The following is a 21,675-nucleotide window of genomic DNA, read 5'->3' on the forward strand; positions in this document are numbered from 1 at the left end:
TACCATATTTATCTGCTGACAAGAACTAGCAGGCAGCAAAAAGGAGTAAAGTGTTCAAGGAAAATCCACAGGCAGCCAGGGAGACAGCTGCTTATCCACACACCGACTGTTGGCTTTGTCAGAGACCCAAATATGATGGTGGCTCAGGACTTTCATAGGATAAGGAAAATTCTGCTGAGAAAGTTAAAAGTAATGGTGCTTCTAGCCTCTGGGGGTGGGGAAAGCATCATTAACCAACCCCTGAACCTCATCCCTAGAATGCACTTGAGAAAGCAGCCTTCAGCTCACTGTTGAATTCACCTTGACCTCACTGTGAGGTACTGGGAAGTGAGCACCTTGAACTCATCCCTCCAGGAAGCAGTGGTCTTACCAGCCTCCCAAGCTGAAGGACAGTGCCTGAACGCTCAAAACCCACAAAGGATGGGACAGCAACAATCAATGTACGAAGGGGGGAATGGAACAATCTAAGTGCCCAACAATAAGGGATTCGATGACAAAACTTACAGACCATTTATTTAACAGACTGCATAGTGTTGTTAAAAATGATAATGCCTAAGTGTGTTTATTGTTACATTAAAATATTTGTAAAATAATGTTAAATGGAAATTATAAGTCATAAGATAGCATCCTCATTTGGTAAAAATTTCATTTGGTAAAGTCTGACATATCTCTCTAGATCTGTTGACGTGTTAGAAAGTCCAGAGAGACACATTGGAGTGTGACAATCATTGTATCTGGGCAACGGCAAGTTGGATCATTTTCATTTATTTCTATTTGTTTCTTTGCCTTTTCCAGTGAGTTATCAATAGCTTGTCAGGAAGGCTGGGGGAAGACAGGCCTCGCTTGGGAGAAAAGCAAGCATCTGCAGAGTTGCTGAGAAGAAAACCACTCACTTGTCCAGCAGGTTCTCCCTGGGTATCCGAACCTTGTTGAAGATTAAGATCCCGTTATCCACACCGTTATCCACACCGTGCAGACCTGGAGAACAGAAATGAACGCAGCTGCAGGGAATCCAGGCATCAGCCATGTTGGCCCTGCCCTCTCCCAAGCCTTTGCTCTAGAACTGTTGATGCTCTGGGTTGGGGCTGAGGGGTGAGGATGTGGTCTGTCTGTCTGTCTCCTGAGCCCACTCAGCCCACTTCCCTACAAGTACAGAGGACAGTGAGTGTGCTTTTCCTTCTGCGCAGCCTGCCAGCTCCGAGGCTTAGGCTGTGGGCAGGTCCCCACCAGAACCTTCCAGAAGTAACAGTGGTTCTCAAAGGGAGAAGGCAAGATGGTGGGCCAGCTTGCTCTCTCAGGAACGCAGAACCACAGGGCTCCTGCCTCCAAGGCCTCATCTTCAGCGGGGGGGGGGGGGGGGGGGGGGGGGGGGGGGGGGGACTGATGAAAGCAAATCCCCAAGACAAGGTGCGGAGAGCCACAGCAGAGTTGGAATGATGCATGGCATTTTTGCCAGAACAGAGTGGTTGAGAGGTGATGCCAGCAAGCCATTGAGATAATAATGGTTATGTTAAGCTGTGTATTCAATTGCATATTAGACCCCTGCTGTCCACCTCCACCTGCTACTTTGGAGTTCTAGAGGGGATTCCCGGAGAGTTCCCATTGGTTGGGGAAGTGCTGGAGGAGGGGGAGGAGGGATTTTCCAGAGGAGAGATTTCCGGTTGGTGTGTGGTGTGGTGGTGGGAGTGGGAAAGGCCAGCCACATGAGTGGCGTTCGTGGGAGTGCAGAGAATAAAGGAGTTCCTGCTTTGAACCTACAAGGCTGTGTGGCAGCTTGGTTATTTTGTGCCCAGCCAGACTGCAGCAACAAGGAAAATGGCCACAAGGACACGGGAGGGGGGCAGTGTCCTACAGTCTGCCAGACCTACTTCCTAATGGCACCTGTGGTCAGACACTAGGGTCTATGTGTTGCTCAAAAAAAAAATCTTAGGGAGATTTAATCTGGAGGCAAAAATGCCTTCTTTCATAAAAGATTTTATTCGAACCTCACCCCTTGACAAGGACAGGGTACATTTTGGAGCTTACAAGGAAACCAGGCCGACCTTCCGCAGTTCCAGTGTTTTCAATGTCTGGAGAGACCTTTTAAGAGCTCAGCCCACTCTCTGCTCTCCGCAACACATGATGCACAAGGTCCTTTCCAGGGCCCAGGGCCAGCCAGGGCCCAGTCACCCAGCAAACCCTACCTAGCAAACCCACCTGCAGCCCAGCCCTGCCTCTGCAGCAATGGTTACTTTTGCTCCCTTGGAGATGAAACTCTATCCTTCCCCAGGGATGTCCTTCTCCCTCTTCTCTCCCCACTCTCTTCTCTTGTTTTCTTTCACTCTCACCCTCCTTTCTTTTTTTATTTATTTATTTTTTTAGTTGTAGGTGAACACAATACTTTTTACTTTATTAATTCATTTTTACGTGGTGCCGATATTGAACCAGTGCCTCACACGTGCTAGGCAAGTGCTCTACCACTGAGCCACAACCCCAGCCCCTCACACTCCTTTTTTTGGCTTTGGCTGGTCCTTGGCCAAAGATGGCCACGGCTGCAGTGTGGTCTCACTGAGTGTTAAGGTTGAGCTGTGCTCCCCCATCCATATTATGAAGCTCTGAGCCCTATAAACGTGACCTTAGTGGAGAGAGTTCATACAGAGGCAACCAGGTTAAAAAGAGGTCAACAGGGTGGCCCTAATGTAAACAGTGGTGTCCTTATAAGAAGGGGAAATTCGGAGACAGGCACATGCACAGGGATGTTAGCATGAAGATGATCATTTCCCAGCCAAGGAGAGTCCTGGGTCAGACCCTTCCCTCACTGCCCTTGATCTTAGGCCTCTGGTCTCTAGGACTGTGAGATGCTAAATTGCTGGCGGTGAAGCCCCTGCTTAGCCTTAGCAGACTAATGCTCTGTGCCAGTCTCAGACGTCATCAAGGGCCTGTGGGCATAAACACCACAGTGGGCTAAGGGGGAGGGAGAGAGAGCACAGAGCCTGCCCTCCAAGTGCCCAAGTCTAAAAGGGACAGAGAAGATGGACAGTGTCCAGTAGCTGCCTTGCTACTAGGAAATTCAAGAAGCTGGGAGGGATGAGGCTGGTTTGGTCTGCCTTCTCTGGGACTCACCTTCCTTGTGCATCATATCAATAGCTGTCACTCCTGGGTACAGGCCTCCATTCTCATCCCGGATGGGAACGATGAAACAGTGGGGCCCTGAGGGAGGCAACAGAGACCCTTAGGAAACTCCCAAAAGATGTGAGTAAAGTTTGACGCACTTCCTGGGATGGAGTGAAATTCTTTTGATCCCAGAATTCCTTCAGTTCTGCACTGTGCACTGCATGCAGAAGGGAATAACGTCAGAACATAAGGATAAATTCATCATCATTTCCACTCAGGAGATGATGTTGGTACTGAAGGTAGAAACAGCCCTGCAAAGTGGTGTTCCATGTAAAGTACTCGCTGGGAAAGAGAGACAGTACAGCAAATCCTCTGGCTCCCATGTCAGTGACAAACCTTGTGAACTTCCGTTGATGATGAGCTGGGCAAAGACGGCTGCGTAGTTCCCACCCATGGCGTTCCCGATGTACATCTTCTGGGCGTTTTCACACGGTGTGTGGATTACAAACTCCTGCAGAGAGAGAGAGGAAGCCACGGAGTGTTCCCTCCACATGGCCCGTTTTAGCTCCTGGGCTCAACACAGAGAACACTATGACAACAGACCCACTCGGACACTTCCACCTGGTGAAGCCAAGGCCACCAGCCATGCCAGCGCTCAGACTCAGCAAGGTGAGTTTTCAGGGCATGACCCCCCCCAGCAGAGCAAGTGCCCAGGTTTCATCCCTCACCCTTCCTGATCTCTCTTTCTGATACCATCAAGCCGAGCCTGCCTGGTTTTAAAGTATGGTTTATCCTTCCTCAGTGATCAGCGTCTCTCTCTCTCTAGACTACTTCCTACTGAGGTTTTAACTTTTGAATAAAATAATCCAACACCCCACCTGGGAGGTCCCGATGGAAGAAGGAAACATCCAATGATGGGGGCCCTGGATGGGTTGTTCCAAGCCCCACATCTGCGTGTTTCATCTTGTCCTATCCCTTCTGGGCAAGGCTCTTGGTTCTCTGCCCTCTACTGTTCACAGGCCTGGGCCGTCCCTGCATCCCTGGCATGGGCCTTTGTTTGAACAGCACCCAACCAGCTAACCGGAGGCCAACACTGTGCCTGGGTGCAGACCAGATACACAGGCAACCTTGACCTAGTCCCTCCATTGCTTAGAATAGCAGCCTGAACAATTTTTATTTTTATGAAAAAGAAATCATTAAAACCTTTGGATAGATGAGTCCAGAACCTGCTCAGCCATTTTTCTGGCCTATGAATAACATAAGTAAATGTTGCCCAAAAGCTTCTCACACCCAAGACCCTAAAACAGAAGCACCCATCAACGGGTCTCTCTCCACATCATGAGGAAAAGGATCTTAGAACGTGCCACTCAGTCTGCCACCATGACCTGGCAACGATTCCAGCACCAGTGTCACTGGGATGAGGCAGGGAGGAAACGCAGGCGTTTTGTTTTCAACTTCTGCTCAGAACTCAGTCTTCTGTTTCCAACTCTGGAAGCCTGAACAGGGATCCCCGTGGAAATGCCGCCCTTCGCCCCTGGCCTTCCCCAGCCTTGCTCGCCACATGGGTCACCCTCCAATCTCTCGCCAAGGAGAGGGCCACACTGTCAGCTTTGGGCACAGAGCTCCTGCGATGGGTCAGGGAGCCCAGGGGAAGTGACAGAGGGGGAAACTGCACATATAATTGGAACTGACAATACTGAAGAGGACTGAACTAAACTGACAAGCTATTGATCACACAAAGATGATCTCAGATTTCAGATTGTTAAGTATATAGACTGCACTTTGCCTCAGGCCAAGAAACACAGTCTTGAGGCCTAAGAAAACACTCTCTGACATCAGTTTGTACGGGGGAAACTACTTCTAACATGTGCAAGAGCTTTTCAGAAACATAAATGGACAAGCTGAGTCTTTTCAAGAAAAGTCTCTGGAGGCTGCCCTTGTCTTATCTGGCCAGCCAGGAGTCCTCACAAAGAAAAGGCGCTAGGCCAGGTGCAGTGGGAAGAACGGCAAAGCAACTTGTGTGGTGGGGGTGCCTGACCGTGGGGGAGTAAGGGAAGGAGCAGAGGAAACCCTGGCCTGGCAGAGAAGGTCTGGTGGGATGGGGAAGAGGGCAGGAGGCCACCGTCCCCATAAACATCTGGCACACCCCGGGAAGGAGGTTTGTCACTTCTGGCAAGATGCTTGATGTGGAAAATTTACATCAGCCAAAATGCTGGCGTTAAAACTGGATCTAAATAACACATACCATGTGTGCCGGTTGCTAGTGTAACTATTTGTTGAAGGCCAGCAAAATGGCCAAGCACTAAAAATATAAAAAATAAAAAATAAATAACTGCTTTGGGCAGAGAGCTCCTAACCTCATTTATTTTTGCCAGTGAACACAGAGTAGTATAAAAATAAAATTCTCTCTTATCTCTTAACTGTCCATACCACTAGCCCATCCACACACACCCCCAAAAACCAAATAAATAAATAAACAAACAGAAGAACCAACTCATAGGAGTGAGTCACCAGAACGTGAGAGCTTCCCCGGTCCTGGAGGGAGGGAGGCTCCTGGCATGGCCTGGCATTTCAGAAGAGGAACGAGACCCAACAAAGGGCGAAAGCCACCCTCTGCCACACCAGCTGCCAGTGGGGTGCGTCTGAGACGGGCTGTTCTCATCCCATGGAGATGAGCGCACACCAGAATCTCCACGTCATAACTGCGACTCCAAAACTCCCCTGTCACAAAGTGGCAGCTGCTGAAGTCACCAGGTAGCAAGGTCATTTATGCTGCGTTGGGAAAATGGGACCAATGCAGGAAATTGTTTTTAGGGGAAAAAATAATTGTAAAGAGAAACAAATAAATAACAATTGTGGGTGGTTTTCCTCCCCCATTAATGACAGCAAGGTGACCTGGATACTGATACTTGGGGAAGGAAGAAATTGGCCAAAAACCAAAAGATGTAGGTCAGTGAGCCGTCACCAGCAGAAGCCACACTGTGAAGCGCAGTCCAGCCAGCATCTGAGACTCTCTTGTTAACTGCATGATCCTAGTCAGTTCCTGAAGCTTCCTGAGCCTCAGTTTACCCATCTGTGAGACAGGGACAACATTACCTTTCTATATGATTGTAGGACATTCGACACAATGAGACACAGAGTGCTTAGTGTCACCTTAGCACACGTATGCTCCATGGACGGGAGACTCTGAACGTCATGACTGAGGGACGGGTGCTGGACAGAACACAGAGCACCCCGCAGAGGCAGCTAGACACAGCACCGCAAAGCCGGGTGCTCTGTGAACAGCAGCGCTCACTCCTGCTCTTCCCATCACCGGCTACAGCGGAAAATGAACATCAGGGGGAGGGAAAGCAGAGCACCCTCCATACAGCTGTCGCCTGGACGTCATCCTACATGGTGGCCACTTCCAAGCAGCACTTGTGGGCCAGACACTGTGGTGCACACCTGTCATCTCAGCGACTTGGGAAGCTGAGGCAGGAGGATCACAAGTTCATGGCCAGCCTCAGCAACTTAGCAAGGCCCTAAGCAACTTAGTGAGACCCTGTCTCTAAATAAGAAGTAGAATGAGCTGCAGATGTGACTGAGCCGTAAAGCAACCCTGGGTTCAATCCCCAGCACCAAACCAAAACAAAAGAGAAGAACCTAGTAGCATTTGTGGTCAAGAAAACTCTGTAGACAAAAGTCCAGGTTCAGAAAGACATGCTTAGGGAAAAAAAGAACAGGCTGAGGGATGGACCCCTGTGCCATGCCCATGCTGTGCTCACACACAGGCCTACACACGCAGGTTTACAAAGGCTCATTTGTAAAAAGAACTTCAAAATGTACTGCTCCCTTCAAGTAGTCCTTCGGGATACCCAATATCAAATAAGAAACTATAAAAATGGGTGAAATAAGTAAATAGTTGTTTTCTTTATTCAGGGGGAGCAGTTGCTAAAGAGGGGGCCTCTACAAAGTGGGGACTCACACTGCAGGCTGTGACCCAGGATGGAGAGACAGATTGATATAGAGAGTCTTCACCAAAATATTCATTTCACTATTAAGAAGAAAAGGGAAAGACAGAATAACAAAAAAAAAAAAAAAGAAAGAAAGAAAGGGAGAGGAGAAACAAGCAGAAGGGAAAATATCGGAGTTCTTCACGTTCAGTAAAAGTAGAGAAAGACTATTTTGTGGAGCCCCCAGTGGCCACATGAAATATGAGCCCAGGTGACCGTGAGAACATTGCTTGATACAGTTGGCCCTCCAAATCCCTGGGTTCTACCAACTATGGCTTGAAAATATTTTTAATTGTGTCTATTCTGAACATCCATGGACATTTTCCTTACTCTTTTTCCCTAAACAATGCAGTTTAGCAACTCTGCACAACATTTGCATGGTATTAGGTATCATGAGTACCCTAGGGATGACTCAAACTACACGGGAACATGTGCATGGGTTCTCTGCAATACCATTTCTCTAAGGGGCTCGAGCATCCATGGATTTGGGCATTCACGGGGGTTTCTGGACCCCTCACGGGCACTGAGAACCACTGTGCCATCCTGGAGGACTCGACTCCTGGTAAGGAAGCCCGGCACTGAGAATGCTCCAGCATTAGAGAGTAGCAAACACACACGGCTCTGAATGTCCTCCGCCTGATGCTGCTGGGAAGGGCAGAGCAGCTGTAGGGCTGTCCCTGTGGAGCCGGTCCAGCAGGTAGCCGGTGAGTGCGAGCAAGGTGCGTGGTGTCCCATGGCATCAGGCTCAGGGAGGCTGAGCTTGCGTCCACCTCCACCTAAACACATAGACGCTTGTTCTGAATCCGAGCTCCTCAGCTACAGAGCAGGGTCCCAAGTGTGACGAGTCTCCATGCCCTTCCCTTCGCTACCTGGCAAGCTCTCTGTGCAAGGTCTGTCTCCCCAGAGGCCCCCCAACTGCACAGACAGTCCTGTGTCCTCAGGCCTGCCCAGTTCACCCATCCGACGACTCTGCGGAACTTGTCTCTTCACACACACAGGGTGTGCAGTTGGGCTCAGGAAGAAGGACAGTCTGGTCTGTACAGGTCACCCGCTGCCCTGAACCATGGAACATGGTACAGACTCCTCACCTGAGCCGCAAGGTCAAAGGTGGCCTCCGTCTGGATCCCTCTCACGTTGCTCCCGTGGCCCCTCTCGGTCATTGCAAACATCCCGATGTATTGTTGCTCCTGCAGTTCGGCAGATGTGAGAAGGTGACTAGCTGGTCAGAGCCTCAGCTGCAGACCTCAGACCATCAGAATGTTGGTGACAAAGGGAGAGGTAAGTTGGAGATCATTATTGCAGTGCGTCCTGATGACACCTAACGTGAGCTTACCAAGATGGCAGGATCAGCACAGTATTTAAGAGGGCAGGGGTGGTAACACAGAGGCAGAGCACTTGCCTAACGTGTAAGGCACTGGGTTCAATCCTCAGCATTGCATATAAATAAATAAAATAAAGGTCCATTGACAACTAAAAATATATTTTTTAAAAAAGAAGATACTCTTGAAATTCCCATTTGGAATAAGAATTTTGCTGGCCCAAATGTTCTTTTATTTTCTTTTTCTTAAGACACACACACACATCTAACTACTATAGATATTGGAGGCTCTTCATAGAAGAAGCTCCCTGCTCAGGTGCACGCCATACCTTGAGTGGCTGCAGCCACTGAGTGACATGTCTGGGGCTTCCAAGATTCCTCACAGCACCACCAAATAGCCAATAAATGATTCCACACTAGAAACAAGGAAAGTGAAAAGCATTGTTAGCAACGGTCAGCAGTTTAATGACAATCAAACCCACTAGGCAAACTCCATCCCAGGAACCTTGAACTTGACCTAGATCCCACAGGTGAGTAGTCTCTACGCCCTTCCCCTTCACTGCCTGGAAAGCTCCAGTGGCTCTCTACCCATGGGTCCCTCTCTTAGAAAGGCTGCCCCCCAACTCCACAGAGACTCAATCCTCCTTCTCAGGGCGGCCTGGTTCACCCCATCAGAAGGTGGTCACCCTTCTGAAGGTGTTTCCTGGGAAACCGGCATCTGGTATGTAGAAAAGTGTCTGGAGCAATGACGCCAGATGTTGACCATCATCTGCAGAGGTGAGCCCTGCCACGAGACGTCAGCAAACAGGCTGACGGGAGAGCGAGTCAGAGCAAGTCAACAGCGTGGGACAAGTCAGCCTGGGCTCTGCTCCAGTTTAGTACCCGGTGCTGTGAAATCTAGATGAGTGATGTGGAGCCTGATGTGACAAATGGAGCTCACACACGCAAGCTCCCTGAGGCTCCCAACACTGTGACAGACACATCCCCATGCCCACCTCACAGAGGAGGACGCGGAGGGTCAGAGCGGGTAGCTGCAGTTCAAACGGAAGCCGCCTAATGCCTAATAGGGCTTCATAATGTCGCCATGACCTGGCCTCAGCACTGTCATATGGAGTGCCTTCAGTGACAGCCAATGCCAGGCACCTGGCCCAGTCTTCATGAGCCCTGGAAAAGTGCTGCTGACAAGGAAGAGGAGGGGGAGAAAAGAGGGGAAAGAGGGAAGGAGGGGGAAGAAGAGGCATGTGCAGCAGGACCGCTTGGAGGAAGCTGGCTGCTGACTGCAAGGACAGAGGACGCACGGGCAAAGACGCTGGCTGGCCCATGGGTCAGCATTCTGTCCCCTCCTAGCCACATGCCCCAGTGATCCTCTAGGGGGCCCTGCTCCCCTGGAATAAGTCCAAATGGTTTGTGGGTGATGCTAACCGCGTCCCCAGCTTTAGGAAGAGTCTGTAGCTCAGGACTGGCTGATGGCCAATCATGCCCCTGGCAATAAGGATGGCCTCAGGGATGGCCCTATGACCTGGATGGGTCCATCCAAGGTTCCCCCGGGGGAAAGGAGCTGTTACCTGGAGGGACAGAGTCCTGGTGCTGCTGGTGGCCAGGTTGCCGTGAGCTGGCCAACACACAGGGGATGAGGAGAGGGAGGAGGTGGCCCAGAGGTCCCGTGCACCCCGCCTGAAGCCAGCTGCCACCAGGGCCCAGCAAGGCCCTCTTTGTTCAGGCAAGTCTAGAGTAGGCGTTAGTCTGGGATCCTTGGCACCTGGACGAGCCGCCTGTGGCCCACACACATGGGCAGCCTGGGTTAACACCATCAGCTCTATGACAATGACACTAATCTCAGCTCTATGGGATGTCACTTCATCAACTCTAAGCCAACACCAGCTAAAACACTCTTGACACTGGGACAGCAAACTTCACAAATCCCATCCGATGTAGAAAGTGCCCTTCATCTGGAGAACCCCAGTGTCCTGGGAGGAGGCTTACTGCCCTGGCCGCTCAACGCACTTCCCTACAGGATCACGGAGGGCACTCGGCATGACCCTGCTGTTGCCAGCTTAGGGAAATGACATCAAGGGTTACATGGTTTTTTTTTTCCCTACGCCATCTTAGAAGTAAAGTTTTACAAAATATATTTTACTCAAACAACAAGAAGTTGAATCTTCCACCCCTAAATCTCTGGATGGTAGCTGACCCAGATTTCACAGTGTATTCCTCTTCCAGGTTTAAGTCCTTCCTCGTCTTGAGGAAGGGAATTACAGTGTTGCCTCCGCATGTTGAAAGCTTCCATTCTCTAGCTATAGGAGGAGGCTCGGCTGTCAGTTTTCAGAGAACAGCACCATTTAACTGAGGAAGCATCTGAGAGACCCCCATCTACACTATGGATCTGAGTGTGGGGTTCTCCTTCACAAAAGGTACATTCTGTGAATGGCAGGCAACCTGACCAAGCTTGGATCCCCTGTGGGCGCGGGGGAGGGTCTAAACAGGTGATTCTTGGCCTCCCAGCCTCCCATAGGAGCTGTGGGGGAGGGGAGAGGCATGGCCAGCCAGCTCAGCCAGTAGGGAGGTGGCAGGGGGTCCCTAGGGAGAGAACCAGAGGGATCAGGACAGATCCAGGAGACAAAGCTGAGGGCAGTGTTTGGTGGGAAAAGGAAAAAGAGAACTCTGGAGACCCCTGGTCTTTAGCCAGAGTCACCAGGGGGTGGAGGCCCACCACCTGCAGTGGGCGGCTTAGAGGAGGAGCCCCGAGGAGCTGGGAGGAGAGATGAGGCTGGCATCCATCCAAAGTGCCCCTAAGTGGCAGTGTGTCTGTGGCTGTCATCACCGCCTGGTGTCCTGCCCCAGCAGACCTCAAGGGACAGGATGCTGAGAGGTGCATCTCCTCTGAGAGAGACTGGGGCAAGCAGTAGCAAGGAGATTAAGAGGTGCCTAACGAAGGCCCTAGTCCCAACGTGTGCCCAGAGGGCCTGTTCAGAATGCCCCCACTCGGTCCTCTCAAACATGGAGAAGGAAAGGCCAGGGGTGTCCAGCAAGGACTGGCAGGAGCCTCTGGAGGACACAATGGAGTCACCTAAGCACTGAGAGCTGCAGGAGGACAGGACCAAGGGGCCAAGAGGTGGGTCTAGCAGGCCTCTGACCCCCAGGTGGGGACCAGAAGGCAACTGGGACCAGTCAGAGCAGAGACACGTGTGGGTTCCTCCTCAGTCCACTCATAGAGCCCCTCCCAGGACCACTGCTGGGGAGGCTGCCAGCCACATCTCAGGGGTCACAGTCCCCACCACTCATCAAGCTCCTGTGACAGGCCAGCCTGGGTATGGGCTTCCTCAAAGCATTATTGATTAAGATCTGTACGAAAAGCCTGTGGATGGGCCACAGCGGCACCATCTTTACAGAAGGACAGCTAAGGTACATGCACAGTAGGAAGGCCTGGACCATGACCAGCAAGTCCTAGACACAGGGCGTGCACCCTCATCCTCTGGCTGCTCCCTTGCCACAGGGAGCCCTGGAGGTCCATCATATGCTCAGGAAGCTTGCCGTGCCAGGGCTGTGACAGGCCAGGCCCCTCCTAACTAGCATCATGACAGTGGGTCTCCTGGAGGGCCTCTGGAGCCTTCAGGGACTTTTCATCTCATGTGGGATGCACTGAAGCACAGAAAGTAGCTTTTGAGACAACAGTGACCCCAGAAAGGATAGTGTTTGGACCAAATTATGTGCCCCCAAATTCCTATTTTGGATCGTTGCCCCCAGTGCGATGGTACTTGGGGCCTTAGTGATAGACGAAGTCTAACCCTCACGGGGGCTAGTGCCCGTGTGAGAAGAGGAAGAGAGACCAGAGCCTGTCTCCTCATCATGCACACACAGAAGGAGGAGGGCACACTGCGCACCACAAGAGCCCTCGCCAGGACACGCCATGCAGCAGCCTTGGGCTTTCCAGAAGTGTGGGAAAACATGTCTTGTGGCTTAAGCCCTGGTTCATGGCACCTTGTTAGGGCAGCCCAGCAGACTGACAGAGAGCTGGGTGATGGAGAGTAGAGAGCAGAGGAGAGCCGACCTGCAGCCAGGGAGGAAGCACTAGGCTCCTTCGGGCCTCGGAGGCCCCGGGTACATCCACGTGTTTGGTGGAGGGCCATGGAGCGGCTCCTGAGCTGGCACGGGGAAGAGCCCCCCGCGAAGACAGCCATTGTCCCTGGCACCTCTCTGGCCTTCCTAGCCCTTTGCTCTGGGTGGCTCTGAGCCAGCCCCAGCCCTGCCAGCACTGGGCTGTGTGAGCAGAACTGTGTTTGTCCAGAGCGCTCAGGGCAACACAGAGCCTCTGCAGGAACACAGACTGGGCGAGGCCCAGCTCCAGGAGTGCAGATGACTTTTGTGAGTTGATGGTGACACCAGGTTGACAGCCAGCTCGTATGAAAAGCAAGGGCTGCCAGCTGCTCTTGGGCTGGTGGGAACCCCTGATCCACCCAGAGCTCACGAAAGCTGTTCCCAGCCCAGTACAGGCCCTCCTGGGCAAGCTCTCTGCCACCTGCAGGACCAGGACAGAGCCTCTGCTTCCAGGCCAGACTCAGGTCAGGGTGCACAGGTTTCTCCCACTATCTAGGACTCCAAGTTCAGGAAGCGATCTCCCACAGTGACTGATGTGTGGGGAATCAGTGGAGTTGATAGTAACTATTGCTAACTAAGTCATCTTTATGGTGATAAAATACTGTAAAGCTTTTAGCCACTTTTAGTGTACAGTTCAGTGACATTGAGTCCCTTTGCAATGCTGTGCAACCATTACATTTCCTGAACTTCTCATCTTCCCAGAAGGAAACTCTGGACCCAAACAACAGTAACTCCCCAGCTTCGGGGTCCATGTCACTTCATCTCCTTCCACCATGGCCTTCCCTTCCCACACCCAGGATTATCGGGAAGTTTATCCTATCATTTCATCACTAAATGTTTTTCATGCATCTGTAAAAGATAAAGACTTTTTAAAAACAGCTCTAAAACCATTATCCCTCCTAAAAATATCACACAGGTCCTCTGACATCACCTGAAGTGCACTCCTCAAACTTTCCCAGCTGATGCATGCTATTCCTTTGCAGTTTGCTGCTTGATCCAGGATCTAAGCAGGGGCCACAGGCTGCCCTTTGTTGCAAGGTCTCAGGTCTGACCCCTGCTCATTCCAATACTCCCTGTACAACTCTGTCCCTGAGCTCACTGCAAGACCCCAAGGGGGGACGGGTAGGGGTAGGAGGGTGGGTAGCACAGGAACCCTCAGGATGGGACCATGAGCCTGGACTGGGATCCTCAGCATTTTTGAGAGGAGGAGCTTTTTGTTGTCTCTTGGTCGACTGCCCTTCTCTCTGAAAGCCACAGCCGTTCCATCCAGGAGGGAAAAATCCCAGGGAGGCCAGCCTCTCCCCAAAAGGGGCTGATGGTGGACCCCTCCCCACAGGTCGGCATGCACAGATTTCTTTGTTTTCCATTCTCATCCCTAGAAAATGCCCATGTGGAACTGAAATAGCCGCCATTTTGGACTCACCACCAAGCAACCTGGCTTCCTGCCCCATCATCTGTCTTCGGCTTCTAGTTAAAATCTTTCCCCTAGAGCAAAAGGACCAGGTGTCTGGACAAGGGAATTTGTTTTCAGACCAGTGGCCAGAGGGAAAAGGCGGGGCCATGGGATTAAGCCTCTGTTGGGATTCAGGGAGCCACGCAGGGCTGCGGAAGTCCCTCTACCTGAGCTAGTCCATGCACCACCCTTGGTGAGCTCCTCACAAAGCAGTGAGATGTCATTTTATAGCCATGAGATTGGCAAAAAAAGGAGAAGCCTAAGGATTCCAGGTGTGGAGAGGATGTGGACCCTGGGATTGGAGTGTATGCTCTGGACAGGGCTGAGTTGATGCAATAATACTGACATGGCCTCTAGTGTCAGGCATTCCTCTAACTAGCAAGTCCATGCCTAGTTAAATAGCTAAAGGAAGCCTGTGCCTATGTTCAATGCCAGACATGCACAAGAGTATTCACAGTGGCATTTTTTACATTAGCAAAATCCTGCAAGCAACATGAGAAAGTGAATGGATAAGTGCTATGATATATTCATGCAAAGGAATATTATGTAGCAGTGAAAATGAACAAACTGCCCTCTCTATGTCATTCCCCCAGTAATTTAACTAAAAGATGGAGAACAGATTTTTTTAATATTTATTTTTTAATTTTAGGTGGACATAATATCTTTATTTTGTTTTTTTTTTTTTTATGTGGTGCTGAGAATCAAACCCAGGGCCCCACGCATGCTAGGTGAGCATGCTACCACTTGAGCCACATCCCCAGCCCTGGGGAACAGATTTGTTGTGGCTAAAGGTCAGTGGTGAGGTAGGGGATGGATACAGCTACGAAGGGGTAGCACCACCAAGATTCTTTGTAATGATGAGACAGTTCTATAGATTGATTGCAGAGTGGTTACTGAATCTATTTATGGTGTTAAGTTGCATAGAACCACACACACACACACACACACAAATGTGCATGTGAAAACTAAGGTCTGTATCCTCATTAAACAGAATTGTACCAATGTCAATTTACCAGTTTTATGTTTGTATTATGGCTACACAGATGTCACCATTGGGGGAGACGGGTTTCACATGATCTACTAATTTTGTAACTTTCTTTAAACATTATAATTTCAAAATATAGTTTTAATTTTCAAAATAAAATATTTAACTTTTTTTTTAACTTAAGAGGAATAGTGAGTTGTAACATTGTGATGGACCTTAGCGATGATACCTAAGTGAAGAGAGAAAATCACAAAAGGTGATGAAACTGTTTTCATAAAATTAAGATCCATGAAAATAACTCATTGGTACAACCAGGATAAAGCGATAGGAAAAGAAAAGCAGAGGAAACCAGATCGGGCGCGCTGGTTAAAGGGGAAGGCAGGCTGCCAGGCCTGAGAGCTCACCTTCACACTGGTGGCCAGGTCGGCCGTGGAGAGCACCTCCCCGATGACGAGGCCTCGATTGACAAAATTCTTCGTCTTCTCTGCCTGCAAACATGATAGAACCAATGTCAACATTTCCTTGTGGTTTGACCTTGAAATCCCCATTGTTATAATATGTGCATGTTACATGGTGGGGACGCGTTCTGGGGGCCCTCCATCACTGAGTCACATCCCCAGCCCAATTCTGTGTTTTGTTTAGAGGCAGAGTCACACTGAGTCGCTTAGCACCTTGCTGTTGCTGAGATTGGCTTTGAACTCAGGCTCTTCCTGCCTCCACCTCCCATGGCTCTGGGACTACTGGCCTGTGCCACGGTGCCTGACCTGCATGTTACTTTTACAATAAAACACAATAAAAGTCATTGTTTAAGAAGCAACCCCACACTACACTGCAGCAAACGTTTTCCTCTTGTTTCCATGGGGCCATTAGTTTCTGAGAACATGTATGTAGGATAGGGCTCACAGACTCTTTTCTTACATAGAAGCAAGTCCACCGCGCCTGCACTGGTGACAGACACCCCTTGCTTGGGCTTTGCTTGAGCTTTGCTTGGCCTTAGGTAGGCTCGGCCCTGGCCTGGCCTGCCAGAGTTCCCTCAGCAAAGCAGGCACCCCAGGATGCACACCCAGGTGACTATGTCCATATGGAAACAGAGGACTGAAAAGGCTGGGGAACATTCTGGACTAAGGTAAAGCAATATTCTTTGCTTTCCTAACCAGAGGCCATTTCTGGGCTTTGGGGCATTAAAACCATGAGGTCCTGGTCTCGCTTTACTGCCCTCTTCTCTCGCACAGTGGGTGAGCTTGCTCCTCTGCCAGCAGGAAATGAGAGGGGCCAAGCCCCCATTGCTGGTACATTTTAACAATTCAGAGGCAACCAGCACTTCCTGAGAAGGGGGAGACGCCATGAATGGACAAACTCTAACTGCCCTTTGTTGGAATGAATGCCCTTTGTCCTCATTGACCAGTCCCTCTGAGACCCAGCCACAACACCATACCTGTGTGTATGTACGTCTACTACAGTCATGCACATGTGTGCATACACATATGTTGTGCATCCACATTTACATAAGCGTGCATGCCTACTTGTGCGTGCGTTGTAAACATGTACACCTATGTATGTGTGTGCGTGTGGAGACAACTGTGAATGTGTGTGTCTGTTCCTGGGTGTGCACACGTGCCTGTGTGCACAGTGACTCTCTACTATCAGGATAGCAGCCAGCCTCCCTGGATGGCTTTGTCTCCACACTGGCATAAGCTCTCTCCCCAAATGCACTCTATATTTCCCCTCCCGTGGGTTTTTATGTTTCTCTCAAGCGTTATTAATTTTATCAAACAGCAACTGTCAAGATTTATGACTCTTATCATGGCTCTGACCCAATGCATCTTGTATTGATTATTTCCTAAAATAACTCCAGGCTGCAGCATATACCACTGCACGATTCCAGCTCGGGCTCACACTGGAGATTCGGTTACTAGTAAATAATACAAAATAACCATTGCAGATATCTGCAGATTTCTCAGAGGGCCCAAGTGCCCTTTGTTGCACAGATCCTTATGGCAGTCCTAACCCAGGTAGGAGATGGAAAAGCCCAGGCTCAAGGAAGCAAGTGACTTGTCGAACCAGCAGCACCTGGAAGGTGACAGAGCCAGGATCAGAAACCAGGCTGACCAGGTTCCTCATCCAGATGCCTCACCACCCCTCATTGTCCTCATCATTAAGTACTCCAGGTGGCTGGGCCTCCTCACAAATCAACTCCAATTTTGCACCACCAACCCTGTCCCCAGAGAGCACCTAAAGTCAACCTGCTGGGTGTCCTAGATAACTTCCTGAGAGTCATCCTCTGCAGCGGACTTTCCTTTGCCTTAAGCCACCTACTCTGCTCAAACTTAAACCATCAGGAGTGTCTAAGTCTCTCAGAATTGACTAAGTTTCTCAGAATCGCCAACAGTTCACAGTTTTCTTCATATTTCATTCTCCTAATGTATACTGTCAATTGTCGAAGTATAATTTTGTCATCAGTGGTATTCAAAACTGTGGTCATTTTTACTCACCAGTATGAAATAAATTGCAAACACATTTGCTGAAGAATCAGCCCAAACTTGGCCATCTTTGAGCATCATAAATTGTTTATGCTGATTACTTCCCTTCCCCAGTCTCCACACGAGATGGCCACCTGTGCTATTGGATCTTATGGGAAATGCCAATAGGAGTTGACTGTTAATTCTGTGATGTTGACCTAAGCATGCATTTGGACTGGTCCATTTTCAAGAAGTCAAACCAGAGTTCCAAACCTGAGACTAGGCTTCATTTGACAGACTGCCTGACTGGTATAGATTTTTTAAATCTTCTCCATACATAATTTCTCTCTTTTCTTCTTTCATTTCTGATTGGCTAGTTGTTCGTAATTAAAGAATGTTCAATATTGACAAGTTTCTCTCTCATTGAACTGGCACCACTAACTGAATTACTTATACTTGTCATAATCAATCAATAATCAACCTGTGTTTGTCTGCATCCATTCTTGCAGCATTTCTTTGGTATCAATGCTGCCTTCATTTACACTTGCTACATTCAGTCCAAACCCAATCTCCATGTAATCATGTAAATTGGTAGCAATTTTAAATGATAATAATTCTATAAATATATGGGTAGACTACTCAAGCTTATATTTCATCCGAAATTACAGCCCATGCTATTTATACTTTTGCTTAATAAATTCAGTCTCGAATAGAAGATCAAGTTTTTCCTTAAGTACTGCTCTTCAGAGCACTCAATGTAGCAGAACTCTGTGATTTAGTATTCTGTTACAAAAACTGCAAAAATTTTGGTTTTCTAAACCCCCAGAGTCCCTAAAAGACATATATACTTCCTCAGTGAAAACCAATGTGATTCAGAACTGGTTGGGTGTGGTGATCTGAGCTGCCTTCCTCTGATGTCAGAAGTCCCCATGGATCCCTTTGCACTGGGTGGCCAGCCTGGGTTAAGTGCCCAGCCAAGAGTCCTGAGCAGAGTTTTCTTATCTTCATTTTCTAATATGAGTCTCCAAACTGGCGTACTTGCTTCTCCTAATTTCTGTTTCAATTTTTAGTTATAGCTTTAGTCTTACTGAATCTATGTCCTTTGTGAGAATGATCCTCAAATGATTTTATAAAGAGGAAAAAGAGTAAAATGCACAGATTAGTGGGTTTCAGGATTCAGGTGAGGCTCTTGCTTTCTGAGCTCATCATCTCTAACCCTCCACAAGATTCTAAGCCTCCTCTCCCCATGGCCATCTTGTGCCTGGACTATTATAACAGCCTCCCAGCTGTACTCTGCCCCCACCCTGCCCCAAATATCAGGCACTAGGATCTTTCATTATTGTTGTTGTTGTTGTTGTTATTGTAAAATTTTCATCTAGATACAAGCCTTGCTAAATAAATAAACTGCTGATATTTTTCCTACATTGCAGTTGCCTTTTTATTTCTTTAATGATTTCTTTTGATGGATATCAGATTTTAATTGTTAATGAAAGTCAATTTGTCACTTTTTGGCTTGTGCATATTTGATGTTTTTCACAGAAGGAGTCTTCTATAATGGACCTAGCCTGTCCTAAAGTCACAATGACATTTTCCTTTGTTCTTCTACAAATATTGTAATTTTGGAATTTGTGCTTAGGCAGATAATACACCCCAAATACTATTGTGTATAGTGTGAGGAAAGGATAAAGGGTATCTTTCTGCTACATTTTTTCTATATGCTTAACTAGTTGTTCCAATACCATTTATTACAAAGACATTTATTACCCCATAGAGACATTAGTTACCCCATCAACTAATCATAAATATTTGAGTTACTTTCAAGGACTCTCCACTTCTGTGCCCTTGATCTTTGTCTATCTAAATCAATACCATATACTTTTGAGTATCTTTGTATTAGGTTTTGAAATCATGTAATGAGAGTCTTCCAACTTTGTCCTGTGTCAGAATTAGTTCAAATATCCTAGGTCGTTTGCATTTCCACAGGTTGTTGGAACAATCTGTAAATTCTGACGAAGGCATTATAGTCGTTTTAAAATCAGCATCATGGTGTGTCTCTTTCCTCCCTCCATCCTCCATGATGAAAATCTCCACTGACCTCATTTGCCATTGCAAGAAATCTAAGCCTGTCAGCGTGGCCTCCACATCTGGCCCTTGTCCCCTGGTGGATTCTGGGCGTCACAAGTAGGGTGTCTCCATGCACAGAGTTCTGGGAGCATTTGGAAGCAAAGGCAGTAGCCATGTTCTTCTCCTGAGGGGCTTGTGACTATTCCAGGAAAACCCAGTACAAAACTAGTAAGAGGTGGCATTCCTGTGGCTCTGTCTAAGGGTCCTTTTCATTTTGTAACAACATTTGGAAAATGCTATATGTCAGCATTCTGACATATAGCATTTTCCAAATTCTCATCTCAAATTTAATATCTCTTTTCTTAGCAACATATGCTTCCTACCAAATACCTAACTACTTGGGAAACTTTTCTAATGATTAGTGTAATCACAGGATTGATTTGAAAAGCATATAAAGTCATTATTATATTGACAGCATCTAATAGTGAATATATCCTATTGACATGACCAGTTTGATGTGTGAGTTTAGTTTTCTGTTAGTGTGAAACTACAGCATTTTCCATTAATTTTAATGCCATGAGAAAATGTGGTCCCAGTTATTATTTCCCTTTGTGAAAGATGAATTATGGCTATTTAAGAACTGTTTGGTCAGGCGATGTCACTGGGAGTCACCCAGCACTCATATATGCCCAAGCACAGTCTGAACATTCACTTGTGACGTGCCTTCACGCCTCTCCTCAGCACTTCAAGGTAAGTGCTGTCAGCATCCACAATTCACAGAGGAAGAAACTGAGAACTGGAGAAGTGAGAAATGTGCCTCAGGCCATAGCCTCTCAGTGAAGGAGCCAGACATGAGCCCTTGTCCAACTGATTCCCAAATCAGAAACCTGAAACCATCACAAAATGGTGAGAAAATTATTCTGTGCCCACTCCATTTGGGTGAGAAAACAGATTGCATATGCAATCCTGCTACCAGTTACATTTGGGGTGTGTGTGTGTGTGTGTGTGTGTGTGTGTGTGTGTTTGCCTATATGTAGTTTTGACTTTCCTATAGTGAACAGGTATCACCTTGATAATGAGGAATTTTTCAGCATTTCTCCCAGTGAGGGTTTGCTAATCTTGGTATTGTGTCCATCTGTAACTGACACTTCTCCAAATCTCATGGCATCAGTGGGAGGCGCAGAGAAACAGACTTGGAAACAGGGAAGAACCAAGCTGGTTCCATTGCCAGGAACTGGGGGAAATAGCACTGAGGTGCTTCAGGGCCGGAGGCCCAGGACTCATACCTGCTTCTCTATGCATGATTCTCCCTGCCTGTTCAGTGGCCCTGGTGGGAGGTTCTCAGGTCAGGTGCCCAAGCTTCATCCTTCGGCAGGGAAGGAGCCACTGGGAACCACCAATGGTATCCACATGCCATGTTTGGATGGCCATAAATGACAACATCTTGTCCTCACCCTTGAAGTCAGACTGGCCTCTCCCCAGGTACCATGATTAGGGCAACCTCCTCCATCACACACACGAGGTCACCACTGAGCTCTGAGCAGCCTGCTGTGCTCAGTGTCCACCTGACTGGCCTCGTTAGGCTGTCTTTGACCCTTCCTTGGCCATCACCCTGTGGCTGATTTGTACCAGCCCTGGCCCAGCAAATCCTAGACCCTTGGAAACAGGGATGGTCTCCTATTTATCTCAAGTTGGAGGCCTCTGCTCTTTCCGCACCTCAACAGAAGGCCAGGCGGGGTAGATCTTGGCCACCCAGGTCTGCAGCAGATCTGGTTTGAATCCTGCCCTGCTCCCTTGCTCTTTAGCTCTTGCTCTTGAGCTACTTCTCTCTCTAGGCATTACCTGGGCCTGGAAACTGGAGGGTCACACTTACTTGTGGATTGACCAGGGGGTTTAGTGGGATACTGGGTGCCAAATGCCTGCCAGCCCCGTTTTACTTCTCTGGCTCCTGCCCAGTCTCCTCTCTGGTCCTTCTCACCACTAGACAAGCTCAGTCCTCGAGCTTCCTCTCCTCCATCACCACACACGCCTTGGGGACCCACCCAACCTCACAGCTCTAACTCATCTCTATGCCCTTGACCTCCCACGCTCCTCAAGCTGTTTGTTGGTCACATCCCAGGGCTAACTCCTGACTTAACCTCAGATCTGCTTGGATGGCTGCCGTAGTCTGGCTGGGCACAAATAACCGGGAGGTCAGGAGCCACTTGAAGTTCAAA

The 21,675-nt window shown here is 48.7% G+C and overlaps 1 protein-coding gene across 1 annotated transcript in view; it reads right to left on the bottom strand.

Annotated features, from left to right (window-relative positions):
• Positions 1-21,675, bottom strand: part of LOC144249603 (acyl-coenzyme A oxidase-like protein) — a 296,617-nt gene that overhangs the window by 233,038 nt on the left and 41,904 nt on the right. The window contains exons 3-8 of the mRNA XM_077791725.1: positions 15,341-15,424; positions 8,733-8,819; positions 8,174-8,272; positions 3,490-3,604; positions 3,103-3,189; positions 894-978 (exon numbers count right to left, since the gene is read on the bottom strand). Of these exons, the coding sequence (XP_077647851.1) occupies positions 894-978; positions 3,103-3,189; positions 3,490-3,604; positions 8,174-8,272; positions 8,733-8,819; positions 15,341-15,424 (557 nt within the window). The remainder of the gene's footprint in view (positions 1-893; positions 979-3,102; positions 3,190-3,489; positions 3,605-8,173; positions 8,273-8,732; positions 8,820-15,340; positions 15,425-21,675) is intronic.

Source organism: Urocitellus parryii, chromosome 12, assembly GCF_045843805.1.
Source record: "Urocitellus parryii isolate mUroPar1 chromosome 12, mUroPar1.hap1, whole genome shotgun sequence".
Taxonomy (NCBI): domain Eukaryota; kingdom Metazoa; phylum Chordata; class Mammalia; order Rodentia; family Sciuridae; genus Urocitellus; species Urocitellus parryii.